This window comes from Cariama cristata, unplaced genomic scaffold (genome assembly GCF_000690535.1).
Source record: "Cariama cristata isolate BGI_N322 unplaced genomic scaffold, ASM69053v1 scaffold2707, whole genome shotgun sequence".
Lineage (NCBI taxonomy): Eukaryota > Metazoa > Chordata > Aves > Cariamiformes > Cariamidae > Cariama > Cariama cristata.
The window spans coordinates 1-15,136 of record NW_009626942.1 but is presented as its reverse complement, the minus strand read 5'-3'; the positions used below and the strand labels follow the sequence as shown (position 1 = coordinate 15,136).

Genomic DNA, 15,136 nt, shown 5'->3' with positions numbered 1-15,136 from the left:
GTCACTCTGTTGTGAACGGTTTTCGAGCCGCAGGGACTCGCGTTGGCTGCCTCTTAGAAACAAACCTGGCAAACAAGCCGCAGCGCCTTCGCAGAGCTGCTGTGGTCCTTTTCGGCGGCCAAATGCAGGTTTTGTCCGGTGGGTAGATCCGTTTGAAATGTAAATATAAAACCAGCCCACCTGTTTGTTCATTGCTTGCCCAGAGCATTTTTCTCAGCGCTCTTGACTGCATGAGGGTGAGCAATATGAGGACCAAATATCTGGACTGAAGAAAGGCGTTATGTGACAAACTGCGTAACTCATGTTCAGAAAGATGTCACGTGTGACTGTGGGCTTTGGCGGTGCGTATCCACTGTTAGCTGTCGGTAGAGATCTGTAAGTACCAGTCAGGATAAAATACAGTGTAACCCAATGCTTATTGTCATGGATGTCCGTGCTACCGAGGTTCTGGTGCTCCTTCCTTATAGTTGGCTTTTTACATTTTCTGGTTACTAAAGTCAAGTTTAGCTAGTTAACAGGTCAGCTGCTCTACATCAAGTAAGACATCAGTGGATGGTAGAAGTATGGTGACCAAACAGGGCTCCTTTGGGGGCTGCCACAGTGCTCCGGGGAGATGTTCAAGAGTGAGAAAGTTTGCTGGGCAACACAGAAGGGGCTGGAAGGCTGGGGGGAGTTGCTGACAAGGCTCTGGGGACAGCACGGAGGCAGAGGACAGAGCACAGGCAGCCCAAGGCATTTGAGGCAGAGGTCATGAGTTCTGTGGGGCACTATCAGGATTGATGTCTGACTGCAGAACCAATGAGTCATGAGGGAAAAGACAAGATTTGGAGTGGAATTGCTAGGAAATTTGTCAAGGGTGCAGCACCAGTTAAGGAAACCTCTGCACTGCCAACTGGTGTCTGGCCAGCCGTCATCTGCACTGGCAGGGCTCTGCAATACTATTTTGCGGTTTGTGCAGCTTTGCGCAAACTTATGTCACAGACAGAACGTCACGTAGACCTCACAATTGTTTAGTTTCCTGAAATACAGCTATGGGAAGGAGGCAGTCATTGGGAAGGTTGGCTCTGGAATTAAAAAAAAAAAAAAAAAGAAAAAAAATAGTAATTTCCATTGGAGTCAATGAGCTGCTTTTGGTCACATAAGATTTACAGGGCTGTGGAGTTGTTTGCTATTGCAGGCACTTAGGTAACTCCCTGAATCTATCCTCATCTTTCTGAAACTCTGGCATATCACGTTCCCTCGCCTTTTCTGTACAGCATGTGTGGAGTATGCTGTGGGGTGTTGCACAACGTGGGGGTTCAGTGAGCGCTGAGGTTCGGTGGATGTTCAGCGGATGCTCAGCGGGCTGAGCACTGGTTACATGTGCCTTGGTGGTGGTGCCCAACTTGTCTGCCTCCAGGAGCTCTGCTCTCGCCCTGCTCCGCATTCAGCTGAAGGCACATGTCACTCCTGCAAGAGACCCTCATTGACCCAAGGAAGAGCTGGAACAAAGCTGCTAGCAGAAAAGTGAAGGTTTAGGAGCTGGCTTCTTTATGCACCTGGGCAAGGTGGTCTGTGAGCATAACCTGAACTTATGATAGACTGAACAGGTCTAAATTAACTCATTTTTGTCAGAAATGTGCTGGAGGCACCTGTAGCTGTATTTTAGAAATCCAAGGAAAGACAGAAAGAAAGAGCTTTAGAAAAAAATTTAGTATGTGGACATGGCTGCCCTAATGTGTTGCTGCTGTGGTAACTGGAAGGCAGACGAAGCTGCATTTCAGTGAACATTTTGTTGCATGTCCGACTGGTCCTTGTATACAAGAATCTTACTTGTTGCCTGAAGCTTGCCTCCTGTAACCTTAGCATTCTCTTTTCCTTAGCCTGGGTACCAGCCCTTATTGCTCACCGTACTGCCCTTCTCTGCACCTCTTCTGATATCTAGTGCCTTCTCAATGGCACCCTTTTCTGGAGGTGCTCCGTTCACAAAGCTTTTGCTTTTAGGAAGTAACTACCTTGTTCCCAGATTACCCATAAAATGAGTGATTGCATTTTTTTTTTTCTTTTCCCCAAAAACTAAACATGTTCTTGGTAAAATGATCTGTTCTTGGTGTTGCTCTAGCATTTTGACCTGTGGATTGGCTGCAAGTAGCTTTGACAAGTTTCTTATCTGCCCCAGTGCCGCTCCCCAGTCAGACAAGATTGTTCATTTCAGGAGGATTCAAATCAGTGATGCATGGTCTTGGTTTCTTGCCTTCTCCCCACCAATGCTGCAAAAAAGGCTCTTGTGGTGTAATGCATGCTTTGCCAGCCATGGTAGGTGTGTTTTCCCTAGTGCTGATGTTCAAAGCTTGGTTTTTCATACGAGGGGCTTGCTGCTGAGTGCATCCCTGAGCATTAACCCCGATGTGTTCTCAAATATTTGCCCGTACCCAAGAGAACTGACCAGAACATGTGCTGCCTGTCGATGGCTGTGTTGGCCATCTTACCCTCCACACCCCATTGATTTCTGAGTTAAAACCCTCGGCTGTTGGAGGCTGAACTAAATTCTGGGAGATAGGGACTATGACAGCTACTGGTTTCTGTGCAGTGGGCTTGAGATGAGAGCTGTGGTTGCAGTATTCCCACTCCGTCTGAATAAGGAGATATGCTCTAATGAAGAGAGTATCTTGCCTTGACTTTAATCCTCTCCAAAGTCCTTATTCAGCTGCTACCTTAGATAATGAAGTGGAGGTTACATTTTACAAATGACCTTCTTGTGCTTTTGAGTGAAAGGCGTACAAGTAAGGATTAGCAGTCAGGTCTAGGTGATTTATTTTTTTTCTTCCTCCGGTACTGGTTGCAGTCCCATAAAATCATAATTACATTAAAAGGTCCAGGCATTTTATGTGCATTGCCTGTTCCATGGCTCCTAAGGGGAGAATGCACCATGAGGGAGAATAAAACAGCTCATATTTTCTAGTTATGCCAAGTGCTTGTCCCGACACATTTCCTGACTGGTGCTGCTGTTAGTGAAGCCCGGGGCTGGAGCAGGGTGCGTGACAAGGTGCACCGTTTCCAAACTTCAGTACAGATGATCGTTTCCTCCTGTCTGCCTTGCCAAAGTTGTCACACTTCTTTCAAACTGTGGTTGTTGCTGTGGTGATTAAAGTGCTCCGTGAGCACTTCGGAACGGCTCCCCATCGCAAGCTGGGAATTGCAGGCGGTTTGTCAGCTGGACTACAGCATGTGCTGGAAGGAGAGAGTGTTACACCGAACTGAAGGCTCATTTTAAAACACTTGCCATGGCCTTTGCTCGCTTTCTGGCTCAGATGACGGCCTCGCGGCACCCCCTGTGTCTGCTCCCTCCACTCCTGGCTTTCCCCAGCCTCCTGGAGGAGAAGACAGTGGAAGTAGTTTGAAAGGCAGGGTGTTACAGAGGTGCCAGCGGCAGTGGTCAGCCTGGCTGCGGCTGCGGACTGACAGGGTGAGGCCAGTGGGCATTTTAATAGTGCGGATAAGCCTGGGGGTTCACTTTTGTGCAGATCTTGAATTGGTTTCTACCTACTGAACTCCTTACAGACACACATAACTGAGCAGGTAAATAGTTTCTCTCCATTTCGTTGAACTACTCATTGTAATTCCTGAGTGCTGCGGCTGCCTCAGGTCTAGAAAAATGAATGCGATGCCTTCTGCCACACAGGCATTTCCGAACATGTGCAATTTATCTGGCAGAGTTAAATGGATCTGGACAAATAGTGAAAACAATTATTTGTGAATATTTTATTAGAAAATATCAAAAATTCATCAGATAAATTATTTAGCTTCCATATGACTAGTCCTGCCAATGGTAGGGAAGAGCCTTGCACACCGAACCAGGCTGCTGGGTGGGGGAGGCTTTGAGCGCTGCTGGCAGCGGGCGCACAGGGCTCTACAGCCTTCCTGGGGGATGCTTGGGTCCATCCCAGCTGGGGTCGGCACGTGTGCCGTGCCGGGGCAGGAGGAGTTGCTGGCTCAAGGGCAAAACTGAAGACAGACCCCAGCGGTGCTGCGGGAAGGGTATTTCAGTGCCCTGGCCGAACCTCCTAACTCGCAGCCAAGCTCAGCAGCGTTTCACAAACAGGTCTGACACTTTCCGCCTTCATGGATGTCTCTTGGGTTTCTTTTTGTTTTAGGTGAGAGTCTATGACCTCCTGCAGTATGAGCATGGGCCAGATGATGTTCTCATTCTAGCTACTGATGGACTCTGGGATGTGCTGTTAAATGAAGAAGTGGCAGAAGCTGTCACTAACTTTCTACCAAACTGTGACCCTGATGATCCCCACAGGTTTGTGCTCATCCCCAATTTTCTAGCTTCTCCGTGGAAGAGAGCTTTCTGGTAACGTATTTTTGTAGAAAGTATGACATGAATAAGATTCATAAATATGCAGCACTTACAAGAAGACGTTTTTATATGTTGGATGGAGCTTCTACAGCAAATGTGAGGGTTTTGGGGGGGATGTCTGTTATAACTCAGAATTGCCTGCCTTCAAAGGAAAAGTTGTGGGATCATGGTATCTTCACGTGGGATCCATTTTGTTTGCTGTATGAGGTCCTGTCGAAACTGTAGGAGGCTGAGGTCTTAGCAACAAGTCTCTCTCTCCAGCAGTCACTGGTTTCCACTTAACTCTCCTCCGGTTAGTCCCTTAACACTAAAGATTGTTTCTCACTAGGATGTCATCAGTATATATCTCTTTCTCTCGCTGTATGTATGTATGTATAAATACTGCACAGTGTGGTTCCCAGGCTTTCCTGGTCATGCTGTGACCTTCAAACCTTCATTCAGTAGGGGATGCTCAGTGCTATCAGCTGCAGGACAGGTGTGGTAACAAAAGAGGTAGAAATAGGTGGAAAGTCTGACTATTCCATTCAGTTGGATTGTGTTTCATTTAACAATTTTAACCTACCTCCTCCTCTTCATTTTCCCGTCTTTATCACCCCTTGCTTGATCAATTCCTGTCTTTAAAACATACCGTCAAGCAAACAGACAAGTTCCCAAACAACTGCCTAGAGCGCTGTCTGCCTTGAGTGAGTCCATCAGTCTGTCTGTCGCTGAGTTCGGTGTCACCGTGAATTAAAACATCACACTAGAGTGGCCGCTCTTGAGGATGTGGGGAAACCTATCTCAAAATGCTTGGTGTTTCTCATATTTCTAAGTGGTCATCTTCACAGGGTCAGCCCTGTTCGCCATCAGCAAACAAGGTAGACGGCTGGGTATGGACACCCTGACAGCCGCTTGGGTTTTAAAGTGAGAGCAGCTCCAAAGTAACTCCCAAGCAGTATTTTCTTGCTCTAATGCTTACAAACATGGAATGCAAAAAGAGGTTTTGCTGCAAGCACTCAGTCATCAGGAGAATGGGCAATTAACATGAAGCTGCAACTGCAATATTTTGACCTTCCACACCTCCTTGCGCTGAAGAGGAGATGTGGTGTGAATGACAGCCAGGGCTGTCTCTACTTCAGCAAGACATGGAAGTGTCTCTGCCCTCTCTCGGGGAGATCAGGCAGGATTAGCGAGGGGCACTTCCAGAGCATCCAGCACCATGCTATGCAGATACGCCATTAATTTAAGGCAGGAGGAGATGACCCACCCAATCCACTTTTGGTTATTCCCTAGCACTGTTCAGAGGTGCTAGGGAGCTTTTGCTCTCATTTCTGCACCCCTGAGTCTCCTCTTGCAAAGGCACCTGGTAAGATGTAATAGCTCTGCCCTGCTCTGTCTCCATTCTCCTCTAGCAATTGGGAAAGGTTGGCTCTTCCTACGCTCCTCGCTGGTTCTGTCTGGTTTTAATTCAGGCTGGGTGTATTGTGTCTGCCTTGTTCCTTTTGGTCCTGCCAAAGCTGGCGGTGGTCTCCACGTTTGCTGCCGTAGGAATGGGAATTCTTTGTTTGATCTTTTTGACTTGTTAGGTGAGTGATTTTTCATCCATCATAAAACACTCATAGAAATCGGAGACACTAAAGAAAAAAGAGACTTTCTTTGTTTCATTTAGATTTGTTTGTGCTGGTTTAGCCCCACTAATTGTGGGGTATTAGTCCCTGTTTGTGCCAGCGTGAATACAACACACTCCAGAACTGGGCCTGCTGTATTATGAGTTAGAACAAACACATTTATTAGTGTTTGACCTATTGGTCTATGAATGGACATCTGAACTGAAAATTAATTTGTTCTTTTAAGTAACTTTGTGCCAGGTCATTTAGAGGCTTACAAACAGTGGTGGCAAGACATTTCTCATGCCAGCTTGCAAAAGGTAATTAGAGCAGTCCCTCATATAGTTTACAATGATATTTATGAAAATTACCTTTGTGGAATTGCTCTTGCTGCTTGGTTGTAAAGAATACTTAAAGGGTTTAAAGTACTGTCTGAGAGGTTTTACGTAATTACTTCACAGTGGTCCAAATGAGGTATAACTAATGAATTTACAATAGCATAGCAGCTCAGACTCTGTAGCTCCGTTCATTCCTCTGACTAGTCAGTGACAGGAAAATCTTGTTTGCTGTATTATCAGTGTTATGTTTAAAGGAAATGTTACTCCAGAAAATGTCGGGTTCTGTGATGGGTGTAGTGACATAGTCTGTGGTGTGGTGATCAGCTGGAAATGTAAAATCTCTAGGGATTTAGAAAACATGTCAGAACATAAGAGACTTGCCCCCTGGGTTTGGCAACGCTGTGGTCTTCTGGGGAACCTACCTGTGGAGCAGACCCTGGATCCACCTGACCCAGTAGCCTACTTACTCCCTGACAGCAGCATATTTAAAAAAAAAAACAAAAACTAGAGAGGAAGATTTTAGAGCTGCAGAGTACTTATCTGTTACATAATTAGCTCTTTGTGGGAACAATATCCCTCCCATTTGAATTAGAAGTTGTATGATAGCATGATGGGTAAGAGCTTACAGCCCTCAGCAATGCTCTTGGGACTCTCTCCTGCTGATATTTACTGTCAGAACTGTGAGTGTTTGTTACCCACAGAAAAACATCTTTGAATCCTGTCAAATGTAGCATGTGCCTGGGCATCTCCAAGTGCAGGGAGAGCAAAGTCCTTGGGTCTGTCTTCACCCAGCCATGCAGACACAGCCTCAGGGGATTTGGGCAGCGGGTGATGGGCACAGACTTGATTAGAGAACAGTTCCTTGGAGGGCTGCGATGGAGTGAGGCTGGGAGGAGCTGGATTTCTTAGCCAGCTCATTTCTTACGGGTGTTGTGGCAGACAGGAGCATGAAGGGGACCCTGAGTGAAGAACAGGTGGTAGCGACACACTGCTGCTTCCACACGTCATCTCTCTGAAGAGGTATGAAGATAGAGAAGCATGACTCTTGCCCGTTTCGTTCAGCTGCAGCTTTACCCACTGACCTTGAGAATCTTTTATTTCTCGTCCTCCCTCCTGTCCTTTCTTGTTCCCTCTCACTCTCTCACTAGCTGGAGATTTATGAAGATGCTGGGGAGTTGCTCCACCTCTGCTGGGTGTGAGAAGATAAGAAGCTGCTCAGACAGCAGCATGTTTCCCCCGCTGTCACCATTTCTCCTGCAGTACTTTCACTGATCAGTACTGAAAGCTTCAGCAGAAGAAAAAACCCCAAATATATATTTATTCTTAAAAGACAAAAGTTGTATTCCAGCCAGGCTGTTCATTAGGAGGAAGTGGATACTTTAAAACTACTTCAGCAGTTCTGTGATGCTGTCTTGACAGCTGAATCCCAAGTTCACAGCGCTGGAGAATAAAACATTCAGTAATGGACTGCTGCTGCTATTCATCTCCAGGTACCCTATCTCCTCTAGTGCCAAGTTGAACGGCATCGCTTCAATTCAGCTCTACACAAGGAGAGGAATACACTACCTCGCTGCTGCCTTCACCTGTTCCTTTTCCTTTGCTTCGATGTGCTGGTTTTCTTGTGTATTTCACAGTCTGCCTATGAGAGAATTTCTGGTTTATTAAAATTCCTTTTTTTTTTTTTATCTCGCCCTCTCCAAACATTAAGCAGCAAAAGCTTTACACAATCAAGACCAATACTCGTTCCTTTGTACTCTTTAGATGTGGGGAGCCCTTGTTAATTAGAAAAAGGAGGATGGCAAAGTTTTTCTCGCAGAATGATGGGTGTTTTCTTCTCTTAAATTCTGACAATAGCTGAGAAATCCTTGGAAAAGATGTTCTAGCCAAAATTCACTCAGCATCAGACATGCTGTGAATAAATATTCCAGTTTCTTGCTTGCCATGTGGAGTCCTTTTGTTCCTTAGCCCTGCATCTGATTTGAGGATTTGAGAACTGGGGAGTGCAAGTATGTATGTTTGGGGTTTTTTCCCCTTAGAAAATAGAATTTCATGTTGCATTAGGACAGTACAGGCAGTGCTTCTTGCTACATCCTGCTGTTACAGCTCGAGGTCGGTGGTACAGACTTCTCTCGGAACATGTGGACAGTGCGCGTGCGTGTGTTAGAGTTCGTGCCTTGGGCCCTTCTCTTATTGCTAAAAGTAAATCTTTTGTCAAAACTAGTGAGGGCTGGAAATTTTATCACTCAGTACCATTAGGAGCAGGGGGTGCATTGCTTCTGTACATTGCTTGGATTTAACATCAAACCTTTTGGGTAGTCAAGTGTTGGTTCATTTGCATTGAAGAAATCTTTCTAGTAGAGCAAATAAATCTATTCCTGGTTCAAAGGAGTCATTTGAGGCACCAAAATTGTAGAAACAGAACATAACTGGGAATTTTTCCTTCTTTTATCCCCAGAAAGCGAATAAAGTCTCTACTGACAGAAATTACCATTTAATAATGCATTCTCTGGTGAAAATTTCTGGGGTTAGAACAGTCCTGGATACTCAATAAACTTCCCTCCCCTCTGCTTTTGATCAATGGAGATACTCTTCTTTCCCGTTCCTCAGATGGAATCTGGGCAGATCATTTCTGGCCATGGATCCTCCCTAGAAAAGGAGGTCTTGAAATGTCAACCTTGTCCTTCCTGGGTTCTGGAAGCCAGAGAGATGTGCTTTGCTTCTGGTGGCCTGTGTGGCTTCATAGAGCCCCACATCATCCTGGAGGTTGATACTTAGGCTTTAAATAAAACCCAGGCAGACACAATATTGAACTGTTTTCTTTCTTGTCAGTCTTTTAACTGTTCGATTAATTTTTAATTATCAGATCATAGAAAAGCTTGCCTACACCCAGCCAAATTCAAAACATCTCAGCCAGGTGTGGGACTGATGAAGAAAAACAGTGACAGTAGCTGTTCATCCATAATGAGATTTCTTTCAGAGGAAACTTCTAAGCGAGTACACAGCTGTGTTGCTGTAGTGACAGCAGGTAAAACGATAAGGGAGGCCATGTCGGAGCACTGTCTCACACCACCTTTTGGACTCTGACACCCTTCTGCCCCCAAGCAGCATCTGTTATTTTTTCAGGACAGAAAATAACTCCCATAAATCAGTGCCGCTCAGCCCAGCACAGGCTGGGCATTTTGAAGCAGCGTGAAACTTGGTATTTCACTAAATTAAGCACTTGACAACTCACATTCACACAGTTTTCATTGAACTCCTAAATGTGAAGGAACTGTGGGACTCTGTTAATCCGGCTGTATTAACTGTAAGTTTCCTTTTCCAGTTTCAGAATAAAAGAGACTTAAAAATCATTCCTATGGTCAAGGAAAATGGACAAGTTAGTCTACTTGGTTTAAAGTGTAATTTGGGTTTTATTTTTAGTGCTCTATTACTTGCTTTCAAATTACTTTCTTTGTTATAGTTGGTCTCTGAAATAATCGAGCCGTGTTTACCTTCAGGTGTGTCAGTGAACAAGGGTGTCGTTTTCAACAGCAAGCAGTGTTATTTGGGGTCCTCAATTTTTCAGACTATTTCTAGAAAGCCAGTTTGTTAAGGCAAATGTGTTAATATTTTTCTGAAAACTGGTGAAGCTGGGCACCCAAAATGACTGGTGACTTTTTGATCGATTGGTGCCTGTCAAATACCTTTAGATTGTGGTGCAGGAGCCGTCGCTGAACTGGAAGGAGTTGCTTTGGGGGCGTGCCATGGTTTGCGTTTCTCCTGCCTGCTTCCAGACCACTGAGAAGTTTGTCCTGGTAGCTCTGTAAATCTAGCAGGCTGTGAAAACCCGCTTTCCTCACAAAGACGAGCACTCCCTGGCTGTATTCTGCCTTTTCCACAGGTACACGCTGGCGGCGCAGGACCTGGTGATGCGAGCCAGGGGCGTGCTGAAGGACCGGGGCTGGCGAATATCCAACGACAGGCTGGGCTCTGGAGACGACATCTCTGTCTACGTCATCCCTTTAATACACGGGAACAAACGGTCGTGAAAGTAGCATCATGAGTGGTTATAGGACGGGGATCTTTTTGGGAAGGGCCTGTAAGAGACAATATGTTTTTGGCAGTCGTGACCAGGACGCTTCCAACTGATGTAATCTATTCAAAACTAATGCTGGAGGGGTATTTTTCTGCCCGAAAGGTAGGGCTCTGCACATATACTGTATATGATTAAAGATAACCATTAAGATTACAGTTTCCCTATAGAAATGGTTTTGGTGCTTAACAGGAATGGGATTTAAATGCTGCTAGTATATTATGGATTCTGTCATCCCTCCCGGTGGGGAAATAATTTTTTTTCTCAGTTTACCATGTAGCTTGGAAGAGCCATTTCAGTTGTGAAAGTAGAAGTGGGTATCAGAAGCCAAGGAGGCTCCTGAAATCTACCCCCAAATATTCAGAAGATGACTTGGGTCACATCTTATTTAAAAATACCTATATATACCTATATGAGACTCAAGAGTTTTATTCTTTAAAAAAGTTGCATTCATGACTTAACTATGGACAACTTCAAACTTGTGTAATCCTTCGAACTCCCATTTTCCTCTCCTATCTCTTCTTCAGTAGACTATACTCCTGTATTTTAGTAGGAAAACCAAAATTGTTTTCAGTGTGACTATGCCTGTTTACTACAGCTAAAACAGCCACCTGCAAAATTGTCCAGGAGAAATAGGTCACAGTCCCGTATGGGGAGATTTATTCTGGTATGAGGAGTTACTTGGCAGGATTCCCTGTTGTGTGTATACCATGATTATACAGAGCACGCAAACTCAACTTTCTGTGTTTACCTGGAGGCTGTCGTTTCTTTGGGATCAGAGATTTGCATTCGTTGAATGGTTCTGCCTGCTTTATCCTGTTGAAAGGATCCCTGACCATACAGCTTTTACATCAGTTGGGGTTCAGTAAATTTATTTGGGCTCCTGAGTGTATTTTAAGTTGGATTCCTACTTGAAGTGGTGGTATTGTTCTTGTTATCAATTTGGATACCCAGATAGTGATCTATTTAAAAGTCGTTTTGCTTCTTCCTGCCTCATTTATTATTCAGTGTACCTTCGCCTGCTTGACTTGGTGATCAGAAAGTGACAGCTTATAACTTTCTGTCCTCGTGATATTGAGGACTGTAGTCAAGGATCAAAAGATCACTGTGATAGATACAAGCCCTTGGCTAGCTTCAGCAGCTTTTTTTCTTAGCAGTGATGACTCATTTTAAATAAAATCTGAGTAAAACATTATCAGAGTGAAAGTGATAGTCCAAGAGGAAAAGAAGTGAGCAAATCTGCAGCTTACCCTGGCTGCTTGTTCTTCAAGCAGGCAGCTCTCTTACTTCATTGGCAGGAGTTGAAGAAAAAACAAGATCAGCAGGTTCTAGCGTATGGCTGGGTATATTGGCTGGGGAGGCAAGTTCAACCGAATTTGCCCCCAGACCACATTCTTTTGGAGCTGCTCACCTGGTTTGTACTTCTTGGATGGCCAAAAGACAGGGAGCTGACCTAACTGTAGGGCACTGACTAGGCAGCTCACAAATGCTGTATCCTTTCCAAAGGAGAAAGGGGATGCTCTGCCCTTTGTAGACTTTCTCCTGAACAAACACGGCCTAGAGCTTGACAGTTTTGTAATTTATAATGTGCTATGTAAACACCACGCAGGGCGTGTGCAGTATAGCTGCCCAGATGCTTTATTTGACTGCATCCAGAAGGACATGTGCAACAGTTGCGGTGGATTTAAACTACCCTTGCTCTAAATCTCTAGACCCAGTAGGAGTTTTGGGTTGCGAGCAGGCACTGCAGTGTGTGTCATGGCTCAAACATGCAGCAAACTGCATGATTTTTAGCCTGAAAACTGTTCCATGCATTCCCCAGTGCCTGCATGTGATAAAGCTGAGCAGAACACGGATGTTTTCTACTCTAGAGCTTCGGCATAAATCAATGGCATATCTGATTATGTGTTGTCATGCTTTATCTGTTCTTTCCTTGTTTTTTTTCCCTTTACCTCTTTTTCTGTGTGCAGCTGGGTGAAAAGAGAGGTTTGGAGTCTAGAATATTTTTCACATGGCCCCTCATATCTTTTAAAGCTTAAGCAAGAGATCTTCTCTTGCCTTTTTTTTTTTTTTGGCCTAATAAACTTGTGTAAACATGCTTTTCATGCTCTGTGTAACTCCTGTTGTCTCTTCGCAAATGCAGTTGTGTAGTCCTCTAGCAAGTCAGCTCCTCTTTCACAAAGAAACGTAAGGCTGGCAATTCCGGCAGAGCTATCTGAACAGCTAAGCAGCTGGTGCTTGCTGGTACCAACTACAAGCCCGAGTCAAATATTTCAGTGCTCATGCATTTGTTAGTCTTCACTGTTTGGTAACATGGTGTCAACACACATACCAGTCGTTATAAAATCACTGAGTACAATGTGGTGGAAATAAATTTCCAGTGTAGCACCTGCCAAAACTGAAAAGCGAAACTTCGAGGCAATGGAAAATGCACCTTCTCATTTGGGGGTGTTTTTAAACGTAGCCCTGGAGAGCTGGGTTAGCAGAGCGCACGGCTTGGTGGGAGCAAAACTGGCTGGTGACTTCTCAGAGCGAAATCTCGTGGGCACTGGTGTGACTTTGTGGATCAGCCTCCACTACATTTGTTGTTCATCTGAGCTGCTGCTGTCGGTCAGCCTGCTGCTCTGCAGCGACTGGGCCCAGGTTGAGCTACGTTAGCTGTCAGCCCCTCTCCTGGAAAGGGCAGAAGTGCAGTATCAGCAATAGTAGTTAGCATCAATTAATAAATTCTGAGTTAAAGTTTCCTGCTCAGATGTATGTGACTGAAATTATGCTGTGATGCTTTTTGTTTTGCTTTTTTACTAAGCATCTGTTAGACATTTACATGCTTGCCTCCCTCGAGTGTCTCTGGTACATCTCCGATACGCTGCGTCAGTACTTGGGCTTTTGCTTCTGTCTGCTCTTGGTAGGAGCTTCTCAGTGCCTGCACGGCAGGCTGTGCTCTGCTTCAAGGCATGGTATAAATACATATATACACCAAAGCCTCATATAAATAGGAGGCGGGAGTCATTTCTTGGGGAGGAATGGTGTGAAGAGCAAGAATAATTAAAAGCATTTCCAATTCCCTTTATAGGTTGAATTATTTTGGAAGTCTGAGCATTAGAACCTGCTGATGGCAGGGAGGCTGCGTGGTGCACACCACCATTTTTCGGATGGGCACGGGATGGATATTGCCGTGTGCAGGCTTGTGCTGCCCTGGGGCTCGGTGACGCTCCTGAGTTTGGAGCAGACAGCTCGCTGCCTCAAACTGCAGCAGGTTGGGCACCAAGTCCAAATTTTAGATCCTTGGCCGGTCACCTCAGGTACTGCCTGATGCCGGCAGCGCTATGGGTTTTTTACCAGTGAAGTTCCAGTTTGGTATCCAAAACTGTTTAAGCCTTAGCAGCAAGGAACCTCAGTCCTGGGTTACATCTGTGTTCATATTGCTGTTGCACGGTGCGGTGTCTTTGTCTACGTAGGCGCTGCTTAGAAAGTCAGGCAAGTTCTTGTCCTTCCTTGGACAACAGCGAGGGAAGGAGGTGCTACGCCATGTCGTTCAGCTTAGCTGACAGTGCTGGTCCAGTCCAGTTTCTAGAAACTCAAAACCAAGAAGCTTGTGCCATTCCTCTGTGAATACTGTTGCAGAAGGTAGTACGGCTGGTTTGGATGTTTTTCTCTTGCACTACAGCTGAAAATCTTCTTTGTTTAATTTGATGAAGAAGGTAGTTAGAAATTTCATTTACGCCTTAAGTGAGGCACACAATCATCTTTTGGTACATTAAGCTTCCTTCATGAACACAAAAGCATATTGTCTGAGAGGGCTGATGTTGAGAGGCCTCATGCTGGAGAGTGAGAGAATGTTTTAATAAATTCTGAAAAACAACAGGGCTAAGAAGCTAAAGGAAGAGTGGCCAGAGTCTGCTGTTAGCAGTGGATTTCCATGGTACAGTCACTTCCATGTTAAAGCAGGGCCAGAGAGATCCGTGAGGTTCAGTTGACTCTGTGCCTCCGGGATATTTTTGAAGAACTGCCCTTGATGTTTGGGCAGGTTTTGGCGTTGAACTTTTGCTAGGTTTTTCAAGAACACTACACACTACAAGCAAATCTGCTGTGTTTCTTCCTGCCTCAGCATTTTGCTTTAATTTTACATTTTATGTACAAATACTTTCAACATTTTTGTATCAAACATGAATTGCAAACTGTGTGGAATTGTTGTTCCTCCCTGACATTTTTGGTGTGTAAATAGTTTTCCTCCATGTGTCTTAGACAAAGATACAGTAATGTGGCTTCCAGAGAGAGAGTGACCAAACGATGCTGTAATGTGCTGCTGTATTTCTACCGTGAGTTACTTGAAGGAGGATGCCTTTGTCCACCTCCGCTCTTTCATTTTCTGTCTTTTTTTCTGTCTTTTTTTTTCCCTTTTTTTAACTAGTGGTGTTCTTTCATAGGTGTCTTATTTTGGTTTGGGATTTTTTTGTTTTGTTTTGGGTTTTTTGTTTTGTTTTTTTTATTAATAGCTGCCACCTTTTTCTTTCCTCCATTGGACAAGTCATCTTGTTTTGAGATCTGTACAACTGTCTGGGTTTTAGATGTCCTGAAGAATGGAGGACCTGCTGGAGGAAGATGTTTTGGACCAATGTACTTCTGCTTTGTGACTGTGAAATGTTAATCTTTTTGTAACCTAAGAACAAAAAATGTTTAGTAAAGGGATATATTTTGTGTTTTTTGAAACTTTTCAGTGCAATGAACAAAAGAGGAGGATGCTGAAGAAGTGTATGCGCAAAGTTTTAAAATAAAATTTTAAATTATATATTATATA

The 15,136-nt window shown here is 44.6% G+C and overlaps 1 protein-coding gene across 1 annotated transcript in view; it reads left to right on the top strand.

Annotated features, from left to right (window-relative positions):
* PPM1H (protein phosphatase, Mg2+/Mn2+ dependent, 1H) overlaps positions 1-10,294 on the top strand; it is a 74,339-nt gene extending 64,045 nt beyond the window's left edge. The window contains exons 9-10 of the mRNA XM_009704236.1: positions 4,134-4,285; positions 10,147-10,294. Of these exons, the coding sequence (XP_009702538.1) occupies positions 4,134-4,285; positions 10,147-10,294 (300 nt within the window). The remainder of the gene's footprint in view (positions 1-4,133; positions 4,286-10,146) is intronic.
* Positions 10,295-15,136: the final 4,842 nt, after the last annotated feature.